This window comes from Cheilinus undulatus, linkage group 9 (genome assembly GCF_018320785.1).
Source record: "Cheilinus undulatus linkage group 9, ASM1832078v1, whole genome shotgun sequence".
In the NCBI taxonomy this organism is placed as follows: domain Eukaryota; kingdom Metazoa; phylum Chordata; class Actinopteri; order Labriformes; family Labridae; genus Cheilinus; species Cheilinus undulatus.
The window spans coordinates 40,826,422-40,851,239 of record NC_054873.1 but is presented as its reverse complement, the minus strand read 5'-3'; the positions used below and the strand labels follow the sequence as shown (position 1 = coordinate 40,851,239).

At 39.1% G+C, this 24,818-nt stretch overlaps 1 protein-coding gene across 2 annotated transcripts; it reads left to right on the top strand.

Moving 5' to 3' along the window:
- Positions 1-266: 266 nt before the first annotated feature.
- btbd10a (BTB (POZ) domain containing 10a) lies at positions 267-24,684 on the top strand. 2 transcript variants are annotated; one of them, XM_041795975.1, is made up of 8 exons: positions 267-400; positions 9,038-9,288; positions 9,412-9,733; positions 11,509-11,611; positions 14,052-14,172; positions 17,111-17,308; positions 19,578-19,688; positions 22,144-24,684. In XM_041795975.1, the coding sequence occupies exons 2-8, from the start codon at positions 9,099-9,101 to the stop codon at positions 22,626-22,628; spliced, it is 1,530 nt and encodes a 509-aa protein (XP_041651909.1). In that variant the 5' UTR covers positions 267-400; positions 9,038-9,098; the 3' UTR covers positions 22,629-24,684. The 2 variants fall into 2 exon arrangements, with proteins under 2 accessions (XP_041651909.1, XP_041651910.1); XM_041795976.1 differs by lacking the exon at positions 267-400 and adding an exon at positions 3,705-3,950.
- The last annotated feature ends 134 nt before the right edge of the window (positions 24,685-24,818 follow it).

The window sequence follows — 24,818 nt, the reverse complement described above, 5'->3', positions numbered from 1 at the left end:
TCTGGCAAAAGTGTAAACATTTCAAGTTTTAAAAAATAAAAATGTCTTGTTCTAACGTTGCCTGAATTTGTTCTTCATGTCCTTTGATATATAAGCCTATTTAGAATATCTGTTAGACCTGTAGAAAGTTTATTTTTGGCCAATGCATACGTGCTTGTCAGGGCAGCATGCTGTAAAAACTGAGTACATTACAGGTTATGTAGGCTCCAGAGGGATGCGTGTAGTCTCGCGATATTTCACGTGAATTCTACTTTCCCACACAAAAACAAAGATCCCAAGCTACCTGTTATCAATATTAGCTGGTTCTAGCTACGATTGCTTTTTCGTTTCGGTCTTCAGGACATTTGAGGTGACGTGAGCCGTTACAACGAATCGTCAAACCGGAATGTAACTCAAGGAGGTAAACAGAAGTTTTATTTTTTTTTAAACTCTTCGAAGTAATCAGACAGCTAATGTTAGCCACATAACGGTTTCTGAGTTGTTTAGCTTAGCTGATAAAGCTAAATCACAGGCTAACGAAAGCGTCTAAAAATCCTCTGGACACCAAAAAGCCTCTGTAAAGTAACATATAAGTTACTTCTTGCCTTTTATATTTTTAATCATTTCCACTGAATTAGTACTAAACGTATTTTAAAGTGACGACGTATTTGTGTTGGGCAACTTCATAACTAACGTCTCATAGCTGACAGTTGTTTTCGGAGACAGGATTTACAATGATACTTTTGTTCAACCACGTAGGAATTTGTTGAATTAAAATACTGAGCAATAATTCTAGATCATAACTTAGGCTACCAATATTTTGTTGCTGGGACTAGTCCTTGTTGGTAGCCTGTATGGATTTCTGTTTTGCCAGTATACAAGTACCGCTTAAAAGTACTGAGATAACGAAACACTTTCTTATCACGCTTATGACAAGTTCGGTCAAATCAAGAATACAATCAGTTTATTGATTGAGGTTCACGTTGTTTACGCTTTGATTTTTTTTTATAGTAGTTACATTTGTAGCAGCTAACGGCTAACCAGATTCACTTGGAGATGGGCTAAGATGACTTAAACCATCGATTTTCAAATGTTTGCACCATCTCTTATTATAGAACCCCCCTCATACATTCACTGCTCATGACGGGAGGTTTATGTTGTAGCATAGACAGATGGTTAATCAAGAACTGGGTAAAATCAGAAATCTTACTGGCCCTTTTTCTGGGAAAAAGAAAAAAAAAATCTTGGTAAAGCCTATTGACATATTTATAGTTCTGCCAGAAGCAAAGAGCCATGAAATACAGAGGGAGTAAATATTGTGTGTTGTCAATATTCCTCTCCATAGTATGTGGTCTTCTTTGAGCATTACAGTCAGATGAAATTTGAAATTTGGCTGCATGCACATGCTTAGAAAAGTACATGTATTATTGATCTTGAGGACTAAAGTGGTCCTCTGATGTCAAAGATGGCATGGTTCTTTATTAACCAGGGTTTGAAATAAGATAGACTGGAATGCCTTTCTGTCACTGCATGTTTGTACATTTAAATTTGCTGTGAAAAAAAAAAAACATTATCACTTTCATACAGGTTTAAAAAAAATTATACATATATATAGAGAAAGAGAGATTAAAAAGAGTTTTTAGAAAATCATCTGGAGGATTTAGTGCAGTCTAAAGTCCCATTGCACTTCAGTCTAGTAATGCACATGCTGTGGATAAGAATCGCACATGGTAAAGGATACAGTTGCATTACACATGAAACACTACATGTGTGATGCTGATTGGGCTGTGATGACCTTCTTGATAAAGAATGTTTTCATATTCGTATGGCGGGCAGTAAGACCTGGCATGGAGGGAAGTTAGTTTGGGATACTGGAGTTCACTGTCAGGCCTCCTGGGGGTGTCATGGGACTATTCAGACGAAACCAGCAAAGTAAGGTTCCAACTTTATAGCCCCTGTGAATTTCTGGCACTTGTTGCCAATCCAGCCTTCATAGTTGGGTTGGGGTCTCATAGGGGGCTACGTGGTTGCATCAGCATTGTCACTACCTGAAGCTTGCTTGACTGAGCTTGGGTTTGTTGAAGTTGGTGATGCTGTTGCAACTAAAGGCCTTGTTGTATTTTATGTAACTTATTAAAAGTGTATAGGGGCACAACTGAGATTAGTGGTCTTTTTACTGGGCATTTATCCTTTCATTGGGGAAAAGTATCCTGTGTTTATTTCAAACATGAAATACAGTTGCCATCAAGTGAAACACCCACAAAATGTCACATGGGAAACCTTGTGGGAGAAAGTTAACCATTGACCCCAATGCAGAAGAGCTGCAGTGTGGCCTTCTGAACTACAAAAAATAAAAAATGTAAATCTTTTATATTTTGGTTTTATAACTTTATTCAAAGTGTTATCTTATGTCAGGGGGTGCCATAAATGTTGGACTAACTGATATTATGTAAAGTTTGATTCATCATATCCATAGAAAATAGGGTTTTATCTCTACTGAGAGATTCAACTTAGCAGCAAAAGATAACATGAAAGGACACATGAGACCGTTAAGTGGAATTTGTCATCCAGTCTTTCACATTTGAACAACAATCTCAGTATATTCTGACCAGTTTATTGATGTATCACCCTTTGTCAACAAGTAATGATTTGGTGACGGACATTACAGCTTGTTAGCAATCAGAGATTAAAATCAGTGTTTTGAAATGTTGTAGGCTAGGGGAAGGGATATTTGTCCTTCATGGAAAGCTCTGCCCCTTTTAGTTTTTAGTTTAGAGAATAAGGATGAACAATGAAAAAGAATTCAGTTGATGTAGGTTTGTTGGTTCTGCCTTTAACGCTACAAAAAAATAACAAATTGATCGAAATCTTCATGTCTGTCGCTACCAATAACGTACTTTTTAAGCTATAATATCTGCAGATGACGATATCAAGCCAATGATATTGATGTGCATCTCTAGTAGCCTATCTATTGCACTTGAGATAGTTGCACCTTAAAAAAATGGATAGTAAAAGTGAGGTGCGGTAGTATATTTGATACAATGAATGTAACATGACAAACTATACAGCACCTCACTTTTACTGTCCATTTGACTCAGAAATGTTGTTTTTAATATCTTTTTACAGGAAAAAAATCTCAAATTTTTTTCTGTAAAAAGTTATAAAAAAACATTTCTGAGTCAAATCTACATGGGCCAGATGCCACTGAGACACTTACTGAAAGGAATTCTTACTTTAAACTAGTTCTACTGAGCATTGGCTTTGTTTTAAAAACAAAATCAACATTAACGGTAATTTATCAATAGAACCACTATTGTCTATATGTCATTTAAAAGTATTTTTATATATTTGAAATTCGTATTTACCTGCCTTAATGAAAGTATTTCGGACGATGTGGTTCCTTCTTTCATATCACAGTAGTAATGGCGCTCTTATTTGCTTGTTTTTTATCACTGAAAGAACAAATCGAGTTATATCTCTTGCTCACGAGTGAAAATTTAGCAAAAATAGCAGCTGTTTTAGTAATGTTCATCTTAAAATGACAAAGAAATAGTTGGCTTTGTTGTTATCACCGTCAGACTGCTCTGGAATAGACTGCTTGTCCATTGAACACTCAGAAGTGGGAGCTTACGAGCAGCACGTGAAGGCAGCATCCCTCTGATTCAGTCAAGCACGCGGCCATTCACAGTTTAAGGTCCCTCCGGTGACTCTGAATGACTGGCTCGTCCGCGTCTCCCTCGTCTCCTAGACACATTTCAAGCTTTCGGTCGAAGCTGTGGATTTTACCTGCTAGTTGAGGTCCGGATTGAATGTGTGAAACGATGCTGATGAAGTTGGAAAGTAATGAGCAAGGATGCTGAAGCTGCCGGCAAGCCCGCTTTGTTCGGAGGAGCGCAAGGCTTTTGTGCCGCTGTCATCCCGCAGCTCATCCCCTGCTGCTTTGTCTTCACTTGGCCCTCTGATACCGACCGGTATGTGCACGTACGCTTTCAAAGCACGGGGTTTTTCGCTCTGTATTGTATTATATTCACACAATTTCATTGGCGGGTCTTTGCAGGGTATAGCCTGTTGTTTAAAAAGATAATCCTAATAGTGCCAAAGAAAAAAACCGAACACTAACTCTGTTACCCTTGATGGGATTCCCTGTACTTGCAAAAGGAGAAATAGAAAGTAGACGTTTATGTCATTTAATAGTAATCTGTAAGAGTACATGCTTGAGGTAATACCCCTTATATACTGCAAGTCATCAAAAAATGAAAAAAGTAGAAAATAAAATAGGCAAATATGTAAGGTCAGTATCTTTATTGTCATAAAACTGTTTTCAGTTAGTTTCTTAGTATCAGCATCACTTAAATTCACTTACATTGATTAAAAGCCAGACTGCGGCAAAGAGCACATTCCCTGCCTTTGCCCGTCTGTGTGTCAGCAGCCCCTAAATAATAGATGGGACCCTCACCCCTTGAGGCTCTCACCTCATGCTTTTAATAGACTACCAAGATGCCTTGCATCTCGGTCTGAGTTATTGTATCTGAAATTGGTTGGTGAACTGGAGTTTTATTTAACATATTAAACCTTCTGAGCTTGTGTTTGTGCTTTAGGCTGCTGACCCATTCAGGAAAAGAAAAGGGATTTTGATATCGACTGGGAGGTGCCTATTAACTGGAATGTAGACAAGGGAAATTTCAGCCCCCCTTGTTCTTTCTAGCTGTGATATCTTGGCTTCTGTAAATTTGCATCGACACATGAAAGATGAGAGGAGCTGCCTGCCCTGAGTGAAATACTGCCTCCTCAGTTCCTTTGTTCCCTTACCCTGTTGGTCTGGCCACTGGCTGCCTGCCTGTTTGGCTAGAAGTATGGCTTTTGTTTTAATATCCCATTTCAGCCAAGAATCAAAGTCCCAATGAAGTTAAAACACGGATTTCTACTCTGTCAGTCCTAAGTGTAGGTTAATGTAAAATATTACAATTAGTAATATCCCTCTACATTCCTTAGTTGTAGCAGTTAGGAAGAACAGGTATCATCCTCGTCTGGGGACTGTGCTTTTTCAGATATTATTTGCATTTGTTTCACATTTTCAGTCATACTGTCTGTGACATATGGGACTTGGTGTCAGTAACAGACAGCACACCTAAACATTGTGAGGCATGAGGAGAGGTGTGCGTGTGTGCACATTTCTTCCTTTCCTTAGCTGCTATGGTGACCCCTATCTTCAAGGACACTGTCTGAGGCTGCAGCTGTAGAGAGAAACAGACTTGTATAAACACAAAACTCAAGGTGTTATTTTAATCTTTATTTTAAGTTTGATCTTTTATAGTATAGTTGAGTATCCAAATATTGGCAACAAATTTTCTCTTTTTTACCTTTGTTTTCAGCCTTTTTGTCTGTATATGGCAGGGTTTGTAAATCTTTCAAAGTAGACATTGATGGAGCATCATCCAACAAATGAATCATTGACCTTGACTAGCTGTTAGTTAGGTGTTAATGTGAAGTCAAGGTTATTTGCAGTAATTAAACTGACTGTGTTGTTGATCATTTTTGTCAGTTCACTAGTCTTGGTCTGCTCTGTCCACATCTGCCCACCCAGACTGTTAGCCAATTAGGCACCCAGTCAGTGAGCTGGCCACTTACCCAGTTGTCAGCCAGTGTCCAAAGAGGCTTCTCTCATTACCATCCTCTAAAACTCTGCCAAAACATACATAGCTTGTTAGCTGGACATTAAATTAGATTGAAAAATGAACAGCTCACATGCATCCTTGAGAAATCACCTTTTGTTGTGTTACAGTCCCTAAAGTTGATGCTGAATCTGGCCCAGTGTGCTAGTCTCCATTGTGCAAAAATGGATTATTCATGTTTGTTTGGTCATGTGCTGCACAGAGTAGAAGACAGTAGTCCATTTCACGTCACTAATTTCATTTTTATAAATGAATTTTGAAAAAAAAAAAACATCATTCTTTCCGCCCCCCTACTTCTTGCTCCCATTTTCCATCTCCTTGCTTTCATAGCCTGCAGTACATGGTCATCATCATATTTCAAAGCAGCTCTTCTCAAGAGTATGGGGCAGGCTCACTTCATTACTGAGACCTGGATGTGTTACTGCCTTATAACCTCAGCTGTATAGATCAGATAGCCAACTACATTGGTGCATTGGAAGTGAAATGGATTTAGAGCACAATGGCAGGATTCTAACAGTCTAACAGTCTAACAATAATCTTATCTTATAAAAGTCTGGCCCCATTCATCCTATTGTATATTAAACTTTTTGTATCTGATGGAACCAAATTATCCACATCTTTGCAAGTTTTGTCAGAAGGTCCTTCAGTGTGGTTGTTTAATACATGCTGCATTCTGAATTCACTCAAATGTGATGGCTAAATGTGATCATATCCAATAATGTGTTATTAGCAAGCACCAGACAAACAAAGAAAAACACAGTTCTAATGCCCTCTTAGTTCAGGTTTTTCTTAGGAAATTATTTCCATTTTATTTTTATAATATTATATTGTAATTCATACTCATCATGGTCATTAGCCACATAAAGCTACACTTTGTCCTCTAAATGTTTTTTTGAGGGTTATTTGTTACATCTTTAGTTTAGATGTAGGAAACACAACATCTAGCCTAATTTGGGCACTAAATTAAGGGAATGAGGGTCCGTGAGGACAGAGCTTTGATTGATCACTGGTTTCCATTCTTGATTCTGTGCTATACACATATGTAACGTTCAGATTACTTGGTGACTAATCTTTTTTTCACTGCATGACTGTCTTTTGCTCTTTTGTCTGTGTAAGATTGTGTTTGAGTTTTCTCTAAAGTTTAAGTTAGACATAAGTCCCCGGTCATGGCCGCTTGCCTGTCTGGAGAAAAATACAGAACAACTGCAAACCACTCTAGAAAGCATTGCATGCTCTGATGCAAAAAAGAAACAAGTGTGTGTTATCCATCAGTAAAAAAATCTCTGGTAAATCAGCTCATGGAGCAAATAAACAGTTGATGCCATTTCTATTTTTTGTACTGTTTCTAAGCGAGCTCAGCTCCCCCAGTTTGTTTCAGATGGATAAACCCTCTAATGGACGCTGGGATGCTCTGTGTATGTGTGTGTAACTGCAGGCTGAGCTCAGTGGATTGGTGTCATCCCTGTCTCTGCTGCACTCAACTCCTGTAAGGGTTCAAACAAGTCGACTGCTAACTTTTCCCAGGCTCTCCTTGTTTCACAGCTTAGCACGCAAAAAACAAACCCTTTACCCCCTGAGCTATCCCTGAACAACTGTGAGCTTGAGTTTGCCTAGAGCAAGAAGAGCTAACCTGTCTCATTCTTTCATGAAATAATGCACCAGTGCCTTAGTTTGTATGATTTACCGTGTCATTGCACTTGAAGTAGAGAATCAGTTATGTAGCTTTGCTATTTCTTACTTTATGTTGGCTGGGATACGACTCTTGCTCTCATGGCATGGTTGACAATTGGCATAATTTTGACATTACAATTAGGGCTGGGCGATCATGGCAAAAATCAAAATCACGCTTAATTGAACTTTTTACCCTGATTACGGTTAATAAACGATTATTCTACCTCAACCTCTAACTCAGTTTGTTCTGTAAATCTTTGTATAATTTCAAAACAAATATCTGAAAGGCACAGACACAAATTAACAATTTATGGTTCTTTATCAAAACAGCTGAAATCAAAACACACATCAGCTGAAATGAAACTGATGTTCTGGCCCATGTATGTGTTTCACATACATGGGCCAGACGTGGCCATCGAATAGGCTTGGTGGATCTGCACTGTGTAGTTCCTAGAGCGGTTTCAGCAGCTTTCAGCAACTGTTATATAAAAAGTAGGAAATAAATCTGCTGCTCATGTTGCACAGTTAGTTGAGTTTTAGCAGAGTGGATGGGATGATGTCACATGACTAGTACGTCTTCTTCTCTTGGGTTTCCAGCAGGCTGCATGCCTTGCAACACCTGGCTGCTAAGGGGGTGGTGCATTAGTAGAGAGAGTTATTGCTAGGCAAAATAATTGAAACCCCAGGTTTTTGTCGGTTAGAGGCTCTAAATGTCTGTTTCGATTATTTTTCTATTAATTGCCCAGCTCTAATTACAATACATGTTTACATGAAATTTATGGAATTGATACACTTTGGATTTACTTTACACATGCTGCAGATGAATAACACTACCCTTTGTAAATAAAAAAATTATTAACTATTTGCAACTATAAATAATCTCTACACAAATTTTGAGATCAATCCCATAATACAAATGATCAACTCTCTGTAGTATTTTCTTCTATATCTTCTTTCCTTTTAAATAACTAGCAGCAGAAATCGTTTGAGGAATGTCTCTGGTTTCAGTCAGCGTTTTAGTCAGGAATGTACTTGAGCTTTTAGGCTTGCTTCCCATAGCACAAACTCTCATGATCAGCTTTTTTAGGGAAAAAAAGGCAGCTTAAATTGAAATGTGGAGCAGTGAGAACATGCTGCATGAGCAGGAACACCAAGTAAGAAACTAGTTGTAGTCAAGAGAAGCTGCCAGAATGATTTCTGTTCTGTTCTTTGTGCTTGTATCCAAGTGCATTCAAGCAAATTACATGATTTACCCTGTTTTTTTTTTTCAAATACATACTGTAGCACCTCTGTATCACTCTTCAAACTGATGGTTTATGACACTTTTTTCATTCTGAATTTCTTCATATTTAATCTAAAGTAGCACTACCTTTATTATTTTTGACATTTATCTGCAGCAAAAAAAGAAATGAGTTTAACGGTTGGAGGCAAAGAGATTTAAATGTTCATTTTATAAAGTAAAAGTAATGAAGTACTTCTAGGTTTTGGTAACTTTCTGTTTTAAAATACTGTCAAAGTAACCATCTGTAAAAAACATCATATTCATACTCTTATTGGTCATTGTTTTCTTTTCATAAGAGGCTTATCTCTGGTCCAGTTTGAACATAGTACTATCCACAATGCTCCTCATTTACCCTGTGCAGTCAAACGATGAGCCGCTGAAATGTAAGACATGCTCTTGGCTTTAATTTCCTCTGTGTGCGGTTTTCTTTCAGTGAGCAGCAGTGTGGTTTGCCAGTATTGGACTGCGACCACCAGCCGCAGCAGGTCAGCACTATGAGTCAGTATGGGGCCGGAGCTGGTGGTGGTGGTGCATCTGGAGGGACAAGGGAAAGAGGTGGAGCAGAGCATTACTGGGAGCAACGGCGGCGCTCAAGCGACCGCTCGCGTGACTCCTCCCATGAGAGAGCGGAGAGCCAGCTGACGCCCTGCATCAGGAATGTTACCTCTCCCACTCGGCAGCACGGTGAGGGGGAAAAAGAAATGTTAACATTTGATACTCAGCATTAAAGTTAGAGCTTACAATGTTTGTGAACTTTTAACTGAAAGTTTCCTCATTGCTGTCTATTTGTCTTCCTCTGTCACACAGACCGTGAACGTGGTGATGGAGGCTCGTCCTCAAGATCCTCCAGTCCACGTCCTCCCAGAGTTTCTCTTCCCTACTCCCATGTTTCGGGGACCCTGATCAGTGGCCACATACCTCGATCCCTTGGTCCCTCTGGAGCAGACCACCACTCGAAGTCACTGGGCCAAGGACTTTGTGATATGATCTATGTTTATGACCTCAGCAGTAAAGAGGGCCATCGTGGTGCACTGAGACTGGGAGAGAGAGTAACTCTGATAGTGGATAATACAAGATTTGTGGTGGACCCCGCCATCTTCACTGCACAGCCTAACACTATGCTTGGCAGGTAATGACAGAGAGATTTCATGAAGCTTAAACACAAAAATAAAAGGATTATGGAGTATAAAGCTATAAGCAGAGCCTATAGTGTCAAATAAATATGAACATTGTGTTTACCTTTACTTGCACATCCTTCCAACTAGTTCCTGTCATTCAAGGTCTCAGGTTAAATGAGTTATTTACATTTTGGAAGCTCTTTGAAATGTGATTATCTCCTGCAAGAACAGCCTACTGACACTGGTTTCAGAATATTAAGAGCAATATACAAGTATTTAGATTGTGTTTCTCCTGTAAGTGCTGCAACAACTGGCAACAACTGGGCAGAGACTAAGAAATTTCTTCAAATGGTTACATAAAAGAACTGCTTCAACTTGACACATAAACTCGTTGGTCACTTCATTAGGTATACCTCTTCAGCTGCATATAAATGCAAATACCTAATCAGCAGCAACTGATAAATTTAGGCTAAAAAACATGGCCTGACAATCTGCTGAAGGTCAAACTGAACATCAGAATGGTGCTTAGTGACTTTGAACATACCCTGGTTGTGATTCCAGATGGGCTGGTGTTTCAGAAACTGCTGATATTCTGGGATTTTCATCCACAACCATGTCTATGGTTTGCAGAGAATGGTGAGAAAAAGAGAAAATATCCAGTAGGCATCAGATCTCCAAAATGCCTTGTTTATGGCAGAAGTCGTAGGAGAGTGATCAGACTGGTTTGAGCCGACAACAACCGAGCTATGCTACAGAGCATCACGATATGTTTAACCTTGAAGCAGATGTGCTACAGCAGCAGCAGAAGACCACACTAAATGTCACTCTTGTTAGCTAAGAACAGCAAACTGAGACTAAAATTCCAATGGGCTCACCAAAATCAGACAGTAGAAGATTGGAAAAATGCTGCCTGGTCTGATGTGCTGATTTCTGCAGCAGCATTGGAATGGTATGGTCAGAATGTAGAATAAAGAAATGACAGGCTTCCAGACCACTGACAAACATGCCCAATTCAAACTCACTTCAGTCACCTGTCCTCCCCATTCTAATGCTCAGTTTGAACCTCAGCAGATTGTCTTGACCATGTCTCCATGCCTAAATGCAATGGTTGCTGTCATCTGATTGGCTGATTAGATACTTGGGTTAATGAGCAGTTGAATAGGTATACGTAATGAAGTGGCTGGTGAGTCTAAATAACATCATCATTTCTCTTTTGACTTTGTTAAGAGGATAGAAATGTACAATCTGCCATTTTTGGAACCAAAAGTTGTTTTTATTTCTTTTGAAAGAACAGTGTCCTCCTGTTTTGCGCAGCATTTCATTTTAATTTTGGGCTAATTGTCCAAACTGTAAACTGCTAAATTTCTTAGCTTGCCAAGTTTTCTCAGCAAAAGTATGCTATTATGAATTTTTTGTCACTGTGAAAACACATGTTAAAAAATTATCTTTAAAAATTAATGTTTTCATGATGTTGATGCTGTAAGTGTTCTAATCACATAATGAATCACTTAATTGTGACGTTCTTTTGAAGATTACATCTGTTAAACATGGAAAAGGGGTTGATCCTTTACAATCCATGTGTAGTTTTATGATTACGTTGCTTTTAATCCTGAATTCCACCACCTTCAGGATATTTAATGTGCCACCCTAGTTTGACAATGATCAGAGAGTAAAGCAAACAATAGCAACCCAAACAGATGATGATGCAGTCTACTTCCAAATCCTTTGAATCTGCCCCTTAACTCTTCATGTAAACAACTACCTTTCATCTCTTGATTTCTGTCAGGATGTTTGGTTCTGGGCGGGACAACAACTTCACTCGACCCAATGAAAAAGGAGAGTTTGAGGTGGCAGATGGTATCAGCTCCACTGTTTTCAGAGCCATACTGGTGAGTATACTGACTTTGAATGGCACATCTTTAGGAATGAACAGCTCTATGTCACTCTGTCACAGTTTGCGCTGTAGGAACTGCATACATTTCATGGTGTTTTGGTATCTCAGAATCTTTTCCCCATTTTTGGTTTGTCTCAATTTCTCTGCAGGCTTTCTGTTTTGCTACTTTTCTTGACCAGTTTTTTACTTTCTCACTTTTCCCTATATCTTCTGATTTTATGCTCCCTTGACATTTCTTATCTCTGATCTATTTATCCCCCCTCCATTTCTCCCTCATCTCTCCTGGGACTAGAGAGTTCAGAACCTTAATGACACATAGACTGCAACTCTCAATGATTTTCTCCCCTAAACATCTCTTTCTGTCCTTCCATCACTCACTTTCTCAATATAGATCCATCACTACCACCTTTCTCTATTCCTGTTTCTTCTCTACTTGGCTGGTTCATCATTGCTGCTTGAATTGAGAGGCCTGTTCAGCTCAGTATTGTATTTAATTCTGCCTACTTAGCCTTTAGTTCAGCTATGGCAAGACTCTTTAGAATGTCTCTGTGTATTAAACCATGAACCGTTTATCTTATGAGCACGTTTTGGCACTTGGTGCAGCTAAATCTACCCTTGATCTCCTTAAGTAGAAATGTAGAAGCGGTAATCTTTGGGAATGAGTGTCACGGAAAACGCTGCAAAAACTTTGAAAAACATAAACCATAACACATGAAATTAAGTTTATAAGAAAAACATTAAGCATATGGTATGCATATCTTGTGTTTCACAAAACTCTAAAAAAGAGTTGAGGGGTTTTTCTTGTTTACTAAAACAGAGGTTAGTATTTTTGTATGAACACAAATCACTGATTCATGTGTGGAAGGGGTTTTTGTAGTAGAAGGCGACACTTTGATTGACCTAAAATGCAGATTTTTTCATCACTCTGATATAAGACACCACATTTGTACTGTCCCATCCTGTGTATGGGGGAAGACAGTAAAAATAAAGTAGTGTTGCACAATAAGTCTAATCCAAATTGCAATGTAAAGCTGTGCAATTACATAAAGACATAAACGACTGAAATTATTTTTGTTCAATAGTACTTTATTTACAAAGAACGAAAAACTTTACTTTTTTGGAAAATATTGAGCTTTTTGAAAGCAGTGCTGTAAAACCTTCAGTTTTTGTATGTTTGTATGCAGCTTGATATTTGTATATTTTCAGTTGAGAGATACACTCTTCAAAACTATCATTCACTACATTTTTCTTGATAACCAAGCAAGAAACTTATGATATTTTTGTTTTAAATAGTAATTGCAATCATGAATTATGACTTGTCTAGCATAATTGCAATCACACATAATTCCAAAACCATGCAGCACTACAAGAAGGTCTTCACAAAGCTGAGACAAACATGAGCAGTAGGATTGCTTGATAACAACAAAACTCAAAATCACAGTTCTTTTGATTGGTACTGGAATCACAATTATAAAAATACCTTTAAAGACTTTGAAAAACAAGGATTAAATGAAAATAAATGATATGATATAACATATAACAAAAACAATGTTGTATGATTAGGAATTAAAATACAACAACAAATGCTAAAGCGTTTATTTATTTGCATGTGGCATAGTAATAGTTAAAAATACAACCAAACACACAGCTAGTTATCGGTTTCAGCATTGATTGTCAGAGAGTCAACTGAAAGACAATTAGACATCAGGGTCAATAGAAAATATTCCTAAAAGTATTCTCAATCAGTTTGTGTTGACATGAGGCTACAAAAATGTTCCTGGCAAGTGTAACACACACTCCATTTAGCTCTGCTCTTTGTGAACGTACTGCTGAAGGGTTGATAATAAGTGCTTGGTTGTGGTTATGGCATAATGGATTATGGCACGAATACATCTTTGTCTGCATTAAACAAAACCCAAGGAGACATGAAAGTGGGAGCACTGAAGAACAGGAGCTGAGTGCTGTCTGAGCAGCCTGTAGTGTTTGAGCAGGTTCTCAGGAGGGAAACAGCCGCTGTTGCTGTCTCATCTGACACAAGCTCACAGAGACGGCAGGAGGATGGAAAGTGGAGCGCAGAGGGAAAGTGACGTTGCAGGCTTTTGCTTTCATCACCCTTTGCACTCCACCCCCATCCTCTCCTCTCCTCTCACTCTCTCTCTTTTTCTCTCTCTCTCTCTCTCTCTCTCTCGCTCTCTCTCTCTCTCTCCCCTCTGATATCCACTGGTTTTACTTTCATGGCAGCTCACTCTCCATCCCTTCCCCCTCCTCTTCCTCATCCACCTCTCTCCCTCTCCCTCTCTGCTGCCTGTGTGAGCAAAGCAGCATCAATAATGGCGTCTTGTTATTTCTCCCATGCTTGTGTGTGTGTATGAACACCTACCATTCTCCCTGCTTTTTCATTTGCGTGTATGTGTGCGCGCTGCTGAAAATGGCAGGATTACTACAAGTCGGGGATAATCCGCTGCCCTGACGGTGTTTCTATTCCTGAGCTGAGGGAGGCATGTGACTACCTCTGTATCTCCTTCAACTACAGCACCATCAAGTGCAGAGACCTCAGTGAGTATGCAAGACTTCACATCCACTGTGTGAATTGTTCGGAGCTGCAGGCTGATGTAGGTGCATGCCTTTGGTGAGTGTGGAGAACAGAAAATTTGATTTAGAAAGAAGGAGAGGAAAAATATACAATTGGTATATTAAGCCATTTTTACTCTTATTTTTCTTTCTTTCTTATCTTATATTTCTTTCTCTTATAATTTGGATGTAATGACCTTACATATTCTCCTAGATTAAAGCAATATTATTGTCAGTGGAGACAATATTTTTGATTGACAGACAGCATTTTCTGCAGATACTGCAAGAACTGAAGTTGGTAAAGACCTCTTCATTAGCTTCTTTTATGCACAGAAGATAACTGCTGAATCTATTGGCTTGAGTTTATCTTTGACACACCTGTGTCATCAAACTGTTGCATGTGCATCCCATCATGTAAAGATGCACATCAGTATGTGTGTGCCAGTGTGTTTTTTATCGGTGTTATTATGTGCCTGCTTGTGCCTCTTGTTTGTGTTTCAGAGTGTGTGGGAGGAGGAGCTTCAGCTCACAGGCTACTGCCGAGTGTGTGTGTATGTGTGTTGTGCTCTAAGTAGGTCATGATTAGCTGTGAGATCTAATGCTTGTTACGTGGGCAAATGACCAACTAAGTCGAACAGATACTAACTTGTACCTATGTGATGTTGTTTTGAGAGTTTTAAGTCAGTAGTAGCTGGTTTATATTAAGTGGTTCATGTTTGTCTTATCTTAACCCATCGCTATTGCATTTATGAACCACTCTTAACCTGCACTTAGAAATCAAGTGGTCTGTTTGTATATTTCATGATTGTACAATATTAAAGAGGCTTTGCAGATGTAAAATGTAAGTTATAACTGGTGCAGAACTCATCAACTGTTGTTAGGTTCAGTTTATTTCAGAGAAGGGACAGCACAACTGATTAAACATGCCCGATTAAGAATTAGTCATGCTAACAAGTTTACTGTCAAATCTCAAGCTAGATATTAATGAAGTCCGTAATCTCAGTGGAGAACTTATGAAGACACAGGAGCATAATTTAAGGATAAAAACATAAAATCTGTGACAAGGGATGCACTGACATATCAGTACTGGCCAATGTCAGCCCTAAGTATTTTCTAAAGGGCAAAAAAGTGACCTGTTGGACAAACTCTGATATGTTTTCATGGTAAAATGTGAGAGAAAATGTTTAAGTACATCTGAAGCGACAGTATCAGCAGTCATATCAGCTTAATTATTTTAAGCATCAGTATTGACATTGGCCCTTAATTTCCCAGTTGGTGAATCTTTCTACCAATAACTCACTTCTTCTTCTTATTATTATTATTCGGTTGTTTTTATTGTTTTTTTAAAACATCAGGAAAATGAACAGAACAGATTCTCCACAACATCAAACAACATCAAAATGCCACCACCCTCTCCCTAAAGACTGGCCAACAAAAGGATGAAAATAAATACATTGAAAAAAACATGAAAAATAAAAATAATTACAACAAAACAGAGCAATAAATAAGGCAATAATTACATAAAACATCCATAACAGGGAGCAGAGGGCACTAAATTATTTTTCTTTTAGTTTATACATTATCATAGTATTACACATTACACATGAATTAATGCCATATTTTGTCGAATTCCTCCACCTACCCATGAGTTTATATCTAATCTTTTCCAGCTTCAAATGAACCATAACATCATTGACCCATCGACTATACAAAGGTGGAAATAACTCACTTCTAATAATAATCAGTCAGTATAAATTAATCCTAGATACACCAGTTATGAAAACCACGGTCAGTACTGATGGTCAAAATAGTTTAACTAATTGCTAATATTAATACCAGTGTTGTTTTCATCCTTTTTTTTTTTTTTGCACAAAATTCCAGCTGTACCAACATTTTCTCCCATGTTGTTCTACAAAGACTGATCAGAGTTTGCTAAACAGGTGACTTCTTCTGTCCAATAAAAAATCCCAGATTTTATTTAGAAGTTAAGTATACCAGAAGCCAGCATCAACAGCTCAACACTGGCTAGATTATTTGCCGATGGCTGTGGTGATATCTTCCAATGCCAGTGTCTTTGTATTAGTGCATCCCTAAAGTTCTTTTTTGCTGGCTTAGAAAAGATTCATGCCACCTTTTCAGTAGTCAGAAAACTGTGTCATGACATCGCATTGAGCCATGCCATGTGTAGGCATATCTTTTCAATGTACTGTTTTTCACCAGGTTCACTTTGTGTGCATTCTGAAGCCTTTGCTCTGTTATCTACTTGTTTGACTTCCTCTGTATAACATTTTCAAAGCTGTTTTTTCTGAAAGCTGCAATGCTCACATTAATGTTGACTTGCTAGCATTGTTTCTCTTCCTGTTTGTGTGTATCTGTGGGTTCATGTTGCTCCTCGTCAATCAGCAAAATTACCTTTAGCAGACATGCCCATCATCAGACAAATGCAAAATTAGTAACACCAGAACACATATTGGCTATCTTTCACTGTTTGATATTTACGCACGTGGTCATCCTGCACACTGCAGCACAACTGCACAGTAGTTCCTCCTTTGCACCTTCTGTACATATTGCATTTTAGTCTAGCTTTTTGTATTTTTATCTTGTTCCTCTCAAGTCTCTTGGCAGCAGGTATACTGCTGTTTAATCATTCTTTTTTAATATTTTGCTTCTGCCATCGTTGATTAAGTGCTGCTCATCCTTACTGTTTTCAGAAAGGGCTTTATTTAAGAGTATAAGAAGTATCTTTGCGCTCTTATTATTCATACTTTGTATTTTTAGGAAAGTGAGAGGTGTACTCCCTTTTAAAATAGCAGATGGAATGCTGTTCTTTTGTGTTTTAATATATCCAGAATGTTTTTCTGCACATTGTCCTACATCCTTTCCTCATTCTCTCTTTATAAATCTCTCTGCGGTTCCCCTGCAGGCGCCCTGATGCACGAGCTGTCCAACGACGGTGCCCGGCGTCAGTTTGAGTGTTACCTGGAGGAGATGGTGCTGCCACTGATGGTGGCCAGTGCTCAGAGCGGAGAGCGAGAGTGTCATGTTGTGGTGCTGACCGATGATGACGTGGTGGACTGGGATGAAGAATATCCTCCACAGATGGGAGAGGAGTACTCTCAGAGTAAGATACAGATTTTGGAGTAGTTGATACTCCTTACTTTGCACAAACTGACAGTTAAGAGGCATTGTGTAGGTTCATCCATCCATACCACACGGCTTCATGTAAAGCTATTTAACACACATCAGTGAGCTGTACAACAGCACCAGGTGACACATTTCTTCATTACCATGGACTCACACATTCATTGTATTTTAATGTCAGTCCTGCAGCTACTCAGTAGAGCATCAGATGTGGATTAACAGCAGTTTAAAATAGTCCCTTTTGAGAGCACTAATGATCCTCTACAGCAGGGGTCATCAACTAAAATTCAAAGAGGTCCAGTCAGAGAAAATGTATGAAACCAAAGGTCCGGAACATCACAATGTCTAACTTGAATTAGTGTGATATGTGGATCTGGGTGTGATTTCAGGGACTTGTTGCGCTGATAAAATATGAAAATTTTCTTTGTCTACAGCTCACCTGTTTCTCCCTCTGTGAATCTCTCCTTTAGGGCCCTATGAAATCCAATTTATTTTTTGCCAAATTCTGTTTAATTCTTTGGAATTCCAATTTTAACCTTTCCATTAATTTTACAATTTACAGATTGTCCTGTTTATGTAAATAAATAAAATGTTCACTAATTAAATAGAAATAACCTTACATTTATTGAAAACGGGCCACAGTTGGCCCAGGAGCCAAGGATTTTAGATAACCCTGATATAAAATAGTTATAACCAGTGTAATAGTCAGATATTTCCAACATTTTAAAGGTACAATGTGTAGAATTTGGCTGCATTTCGCCGAACAGAAACGGTGTACATGGGATATAATGTTTATATACCTATGTGAAGTATGTTAAAATAAGTGCACAATCACCCCCTTTAAACTTTAGTTGTCTTTTTACAAAATTAGAAAAAAACTTTTTAAATTTACATTACCTCGGGTCGCCCTCATGGAGGCTGACATAATGAACCGCCATGTTGTCTACAGCAACGTTTTGGGGACAGAAAGAGCGAAACGAACCTGAACCTGCTTGCCAGTCCTGAAAGCTACCTGGAAGGCCGGTGGAGAAGAAGACTGACCTATAATCTATAAAAATAATGGTTACAAAAATGAATGAATAAACCCTCACCTCGTCACTGCTGTAAATGATGTCCGGCTCACGATCCTTTTTGGTCTTCACAGGCTCTCGTCGCTTAGTGATGTGACGTTTTGGTAACAGATCGGCTCATTCTAAAATCTGAACGCTAGATGTCGCTAAAATGCCAAATTCTACACATTGTACCTTTAAGACACATCCACATGTGTAATCACACTGGCTCCAAACTGATGTTTCTAATGTAAATGATGAAATCCTTCTGTTCTCTCAAACATAGAGTGATAGTGACTTAATTAAAATTAAATGGTTAAAAGTAAACCTGTAAATTTTCTTTACTCTCTCAGTCTGTAACAGTTCAAACAGTTTAATGCTGCATTGTGTTTTTACTCCTGACTGTAATGGTTCTCATCATCATCTCTCTCCATCCTGTCTGTCTGCCTCATATCAGACTGCTACATTAATGCAGACATGTATTGGCTCATTAGGCAACCAAAGGTAACTACAGTATCTACGGAGGAATTATTAAGAATGTATCATCATTTAGACTACAAGACTTTGAGTCTGTCCAACATGATTTTGAAGCCCTCGAGGGATGAGCAGGTCTTAAGGTCGTGACTTCAGCTGTGTGCCTCGCGCACAGACACTCCTCTCTCTCCGTGACTCTCTGGTGTGGTGTGGTGAGGTAAAATAACTCGAAGCATGGATGAGTTTTCCTGTAGGTGCAACATTATGTTGCACAGTACTGCCCTGTGTTAAGCTATGAGATGTTTCTGGGGGCTTTCTAAAAAACACAGCATTTCAGTCAAATTCATTCAATTTTCCACATTAAATAGTTGATTCTGTTTTTATTTGCAAATTCTGCAATTCCATTAACCTGGAAATCAAAGGGCCCTAGACTCCTCGTCTCATCTCACTCGTCTTTTTGTCTACTCTCTTTGTCTTTCCAATGACTGTAGGTCTGGGTCCAGGTCTGTATCAGATGGCGTCTGGGCCTGGACCCGGACCACGGTCTGCCAGTTAGTGACCCCTGCTCTACAGCATCAAGTCATCTCTCAGCATTGAGACATTAACAGACTTCTTTTGTTCTCTGTGAAAGTTGTTGAGACTGCAGGGAAAACAATTTTTCCTATGATGTAGTGCAAACAGGTTTGTTGCAAAAGGCCATTCATGTGTTCGTCTCTTTCTCAACAGTCATCTACAGCACCAAACTGTACCGCTTCTTCAAGTACATAGAGAACCGAGATGTGGCCAAGTCAGTGCTAAAGGATAGAGGGCTGAAAAAGATCAGACTGGGCATTGAAGGTACAGTTCCTTTTATTGGGTTTCATCTTTTATAGAGACTTCGAAATTTGAATAAGATGTTTGAATCAGAATGATACAAGTGAAGTCTGTGTCTGATTCTGATGTCAGCAATTTTTTCATCTGGGCCACCTTCTAGAAGTATGATGTGGTGGTGAGAATAGTTTTGACTGTTTGACAATTTTATTGCAATAGATGTTTGTCTCAGCTGTTTTTTTTTCCACAGTAGCCCAAATGTAGTGAACACTGTTTGCCCCTATGAACTTTTAAAAAGTATGGAAAAACAGGAAGTATTTTTGCATCATGGAAGTAGTTAACTTTTTAAGAGAAATGCTCAAACTTTCCCCAGCACTACAGTGGAAAACCTTTTACAACAAGCTTTTCCAATAAGAGCTGGCATCACTGCACATAAACACATGAGGAAGGATGACAACACTATGAGAAACAGTTACAATGGCTGAACTCTGGTTTCCACACCCCATAAAATGCCTGCGGAAGCATTTTTTTAAAAACACATTCTGATATTTAAAAATGCTACTGAAGGGTTCTGACATTTACAAGGGGTTGCATACCTATTGATTTTCAGCTGACAGTCCAACACACCCCTTCCCCAATCTACATGTTTTCTGTTAGTTGTTAAAAAAATATGCAGAACTTTAACAGATGAGATTAATTTTGTACTTTAGATCGGTTTTGGAAACTGTGACTTACTACGCGTTCCACATTATAATGCAAATGATATTTTTCTCAGATTTTCCTAAATATTAATGCAAATGACAGTCAAAATATTTTTCAAGTCATCAGCCATTAGAGCATAATTCAAATGTTTTTGAACAAACCTCATAATGACAAAAAATATTAAAAAAAATAATAAAAACCTCAAAATGCACTGTTCTACATTATTAAGCACAACAGCTTTTTAAAACATTTTATAGGTTGTAAAGAACTGAAAATGGTCATTTGTAGAAATTGCAGCATCAGGGGGTCATATTTACTGAAATCAAAGCTATTTCAATCAAAAACATCTTAACAGGACAAGTTCCATGTTAACATAGGAGCCCTTCTTTGATATCACCTTCACTATTCTTGCATCCATTGAACTTGTGAGTTTTTGGAGAGTTTCTGCTAAAAAATTTTTTTTTTGCAGGATGTCAGAATATCCTCCCAGAGCTGCTGTTTTGATGTGAACTGCCTCCCACCCTCATAGATCTTTAGCTTGAGGATGCTCCAAAGGTTCTCAGTAGGGTTGAGGTCAGGGGAGGATGGGGGCCACACCATGAGTTTCTCTCCTTTTATGCCCATAGCAGCCAATGACACAGAGGGATTCTTTGCAGCATGAGATGGAACATTGTCATGCTTGAAGAAAATTTTGCTACAGAAGGCACGATTCTCTTTTTGTACCATGGAAGGAAGTGGTCAGTCAGAAACTCTATATACTTTGCCGAGGTCATTTTCACACCTTCAGGGACCCTAAAGGGGCCTATCAGCTCTCTCCTCATGATTCCGGCCCAAACATGACTCCGCCCCCTCCTTGTTGACGTCCCGGCCTCATTGGGACATGGTGGCCATCCACCAACCATCCACTGCTCCTCCATCTGGACCATCCAGGGTTGCACGGCACTCATCAGTCAACAAGACTGTTTGAAAATGAGTCTTCATGTATTTCTGGGCCCACTGCAACCATTTCTGCTTGTGAGCACTGGTTAGGGGTGGCTGAATAATAGGTTTATACACGACTGCAAGCCTCTGGAGGATCCTACACCTTGAGGTTGGTGGGACTCCAGAGGCACCAGCAGCTTCAAATACTTGTTTGCTGCTTTGTAATGACATTTTAGCATCTGCTCTCTTAATCTGATGTATTTGTCTGTCAGAAACCTTCCTCATTATGTCTTTATCTGCACAAACCCATCTGTGCTCTCAATCAGCCACAAATTTCTTCACAGTACGATGATCATGCTTAATTTGCCTGAAATATCGAATGTTTTCATTCCTTGTCCAAGACATTACACTATTTGACACTTTTCAGCAGCAGAGAGATCCTTTTTTTTTCCCATATTGCTGAAACCTGTGGCCTGCTTAATAATGTGGAATATGTGGAAAGGTGCATTTTGAGGTTTTTATTTTTAAAACATAATAGTTATCATTATGAAGTTTGTTCAAAAACATATAAATTATACTCTAACTGTTGATGACTTGAAAAATATTCTGACTGTCATTTGCATTAATATTTAGAAAATCAGAGAAAAACATCGTTTGCATAATAATGTGGAACGCGGCGTATTACTAATCCCAGCCAATCAGCTTTTGCCCCCTGATGATGGTTTCCCATTCTCATGATGATATCTGTGTTATTATGTAACCAAGAAAAGAATATCACATCTAAAACTGTAAAAGTTTTCTTTCAACCCAAAATAGTTTCCTTAATCTTTTGTTCTGATCTGTTGTTTGATTTCTCCAGGCTACCCCACTTACAAGGAGAAGGTGAAGCGACGACCTGGAGGTCGCCCAGAGGTCATCTACAACTATGTCCAGCGTCCCTTCATCCGCATGTCCTGGGAGAAGGAGGAAGGGAAGAGCCGCCATGTGGATTTCCAGTGTGTCAAGTCAAAGTCCATCACCAACCTGGCTGCTGCTGCTGCAGACATTCCCCAGGACCAGCTGGTGGTCATGCATCCTCCAGGACCACAGGTGGATGAGCTGGACAATCTCCCACAGCCGACACCCAGTGTCAATGACCCCCACCAGCCATCTTATGGGCAGGCAGCAGAGAACAGTGCGGGCCCCCTGCTTGCTCTGGGCTATGAAAGCCCCAGCACACAGGCTCAGGACAGTCAGAGCCAGGCAGCCCGCAACCAGCAGCAGCAGCAGCAGCACGGCAGCAGCCACACTCAGGCCACTTACCACTATGAGCCAGACCCAGACACTCCATCACCCTCTGCATGAGACTGGCTGCACACTTTTCCCCTCCTTCCCTGCTGGGTTCACACCAAGAGCAAGAAGTGCTTTTATTTCCATCACATCAATGACATCTGAGGGAGGGGTGTACCACGACGCAGATTCAACAAACCTAGGCTTTCTTTAAGTAGTTCTTTGAGTCTTGATCAACAAAGCCTTGGGCTGTAGCTTGATATCTAGCACTACAAAGCTGGTTAGTAACTTTCTCTGTTAACTCAGGCATTCTGCCTCAAGCTGTCTGTGCGCTCACCTGAAAGGGGGCATTAGCCTGTCATTATGCTTCTCCTGCTTCTAAATGAACTACAACCAGCTGTCTGCTTCTGTCATTAAAATGAGAAGAAATGATAAATACACAAAGTCAGTAGTAGTAAACACATCACTGCTTCTACAGAGAAGGAGAGGGACACTGCAAAAATGACTGTATTAATTCTTTGTATTTTTAGTTAGTTAGTTTTTGTCCAATGTGACAGCAACACTCAGCACGACTCTTACTCTTCAACAATGATAGACAGGACAACAGAAGTATTATCAGGAACTTTAAAAAGTTCTGATAGTCTTTAGAAAATAAATGGGAGTACCTTAAGCATTCAGCAAAATTGAAATGAAATCAGTACGTTCAATATGTGCATCGTGTTTTGGAATGACAAGAAATAAATCTTTAACCTTTAATTTAATACGTTAGGACAAATCCATTTCTTCATAGGCTGTAGCTCTAAAGCCAGCTGTGTACTTTTCAGGATATTAGGACCAAACTTAAAAACAACTTGTTGCTGTATCCTCATTATTTATACTGTGATGATCTCGTGATGCTAAAAATGTAACTTTAACATGAAACACGAACTTTAAAGGTGGGGTTGGGGTGCTGATATAACATCAGTCTTACTACTAATAATTACTGTTACTGCATTGTATTATTTTGAACATTATATTAAAACTGATTCAAAAAGTTGAGGACATTCCTAGGTAATAATTGATAGAGATATGACACTTAACAGATTTTAAGATGTAACTCTATTATGATTTGATGAGTTAAGAGCACCACAGTGACCTAGCCTTTTTTCAAGAGCCAGCTTCCTGTTTATGAAAACTCTGACTTTGGACTCAACAGTCCAGGATTACCCTCTAATCTTGCTCCGTGGTACAGCCCTCAGTTCAGAACAAATGCTGATTAGATAGATTAGAAAGATATCCAACTTTGACAGGTGTTCTCTAAGCATTTTTTAGCTAAACTCAAAGTCTGTCTAAAAATGGAAAATGAGCAACAGTGACTACACCAGTAATGCTAAAAAGCAGCGCAATCTGACTGGCATTCACCAGCTAATAAGCACACCAAGCTGAACCTTTCACAGCTCAAATTAAAGCACTTCTGACCATGGGTCGCTTTCAGTGTAAACACAGATTTTTCTCCCACTGCCCCTTGATGCCGCCTCTTCTTTAGTGGCTAAACACCACTTTGCCTTCAATTGCACTCCTGCTGCAGCCTTTCTCAGTCAACACAGCGTCTGAATGAACGCTAACTGTTCAGCAGCCAAGGACAGATGAAGCACATCGGCAGCCACGCCCACCCCCAAACACACCGTTTGTTTCTATTCATCTGACCAAAGGAGACTTCAGTTGCATTCTGTGTGCATGTAAAAAGACAGAGATCTTTATTACTTTATAAGAAGCATGTATGAGAGCTGTTTGTGCGTATGTGTTATACTGTACCTCACTGGGAAAGTGGAATTGAGTGCCTCTTTGCTGGTCTATTCTGAGGCTAGATGGTAATGTTTGCTGTGAAGAGTGAACTTTCCCAGCGTATGTGAAAGCCTTGAAAGATTTTATTTCAGCACATTTTTTTTTTTCAATGTTCCACTTTTTTTTTTATCAGTTTATGTGGTTCCTAATTTACACTGAGTTCATATTTTTACTTGTTTACTCCTCTTCCTGTCTGTGTCCTAGCTGACCTGTATTCAAACTGCACGGTCTTTGTCACCATTGCTGTGAGCACACAGGATGTCAGAAGAGATGTTGAACATGTTTTTGTAATAAATGAGATTCACAACAGTCGTCTTCAAAAGCCTTGCTTCTTTCTTGAACTCTACAACCCAAGTTCCAAAAAAGATGAGGCTCTGTTAAAATGTCAATTAAAAACAGAATGCAATGATTTGCATATCTCATAAAACCATACTTTCAGTC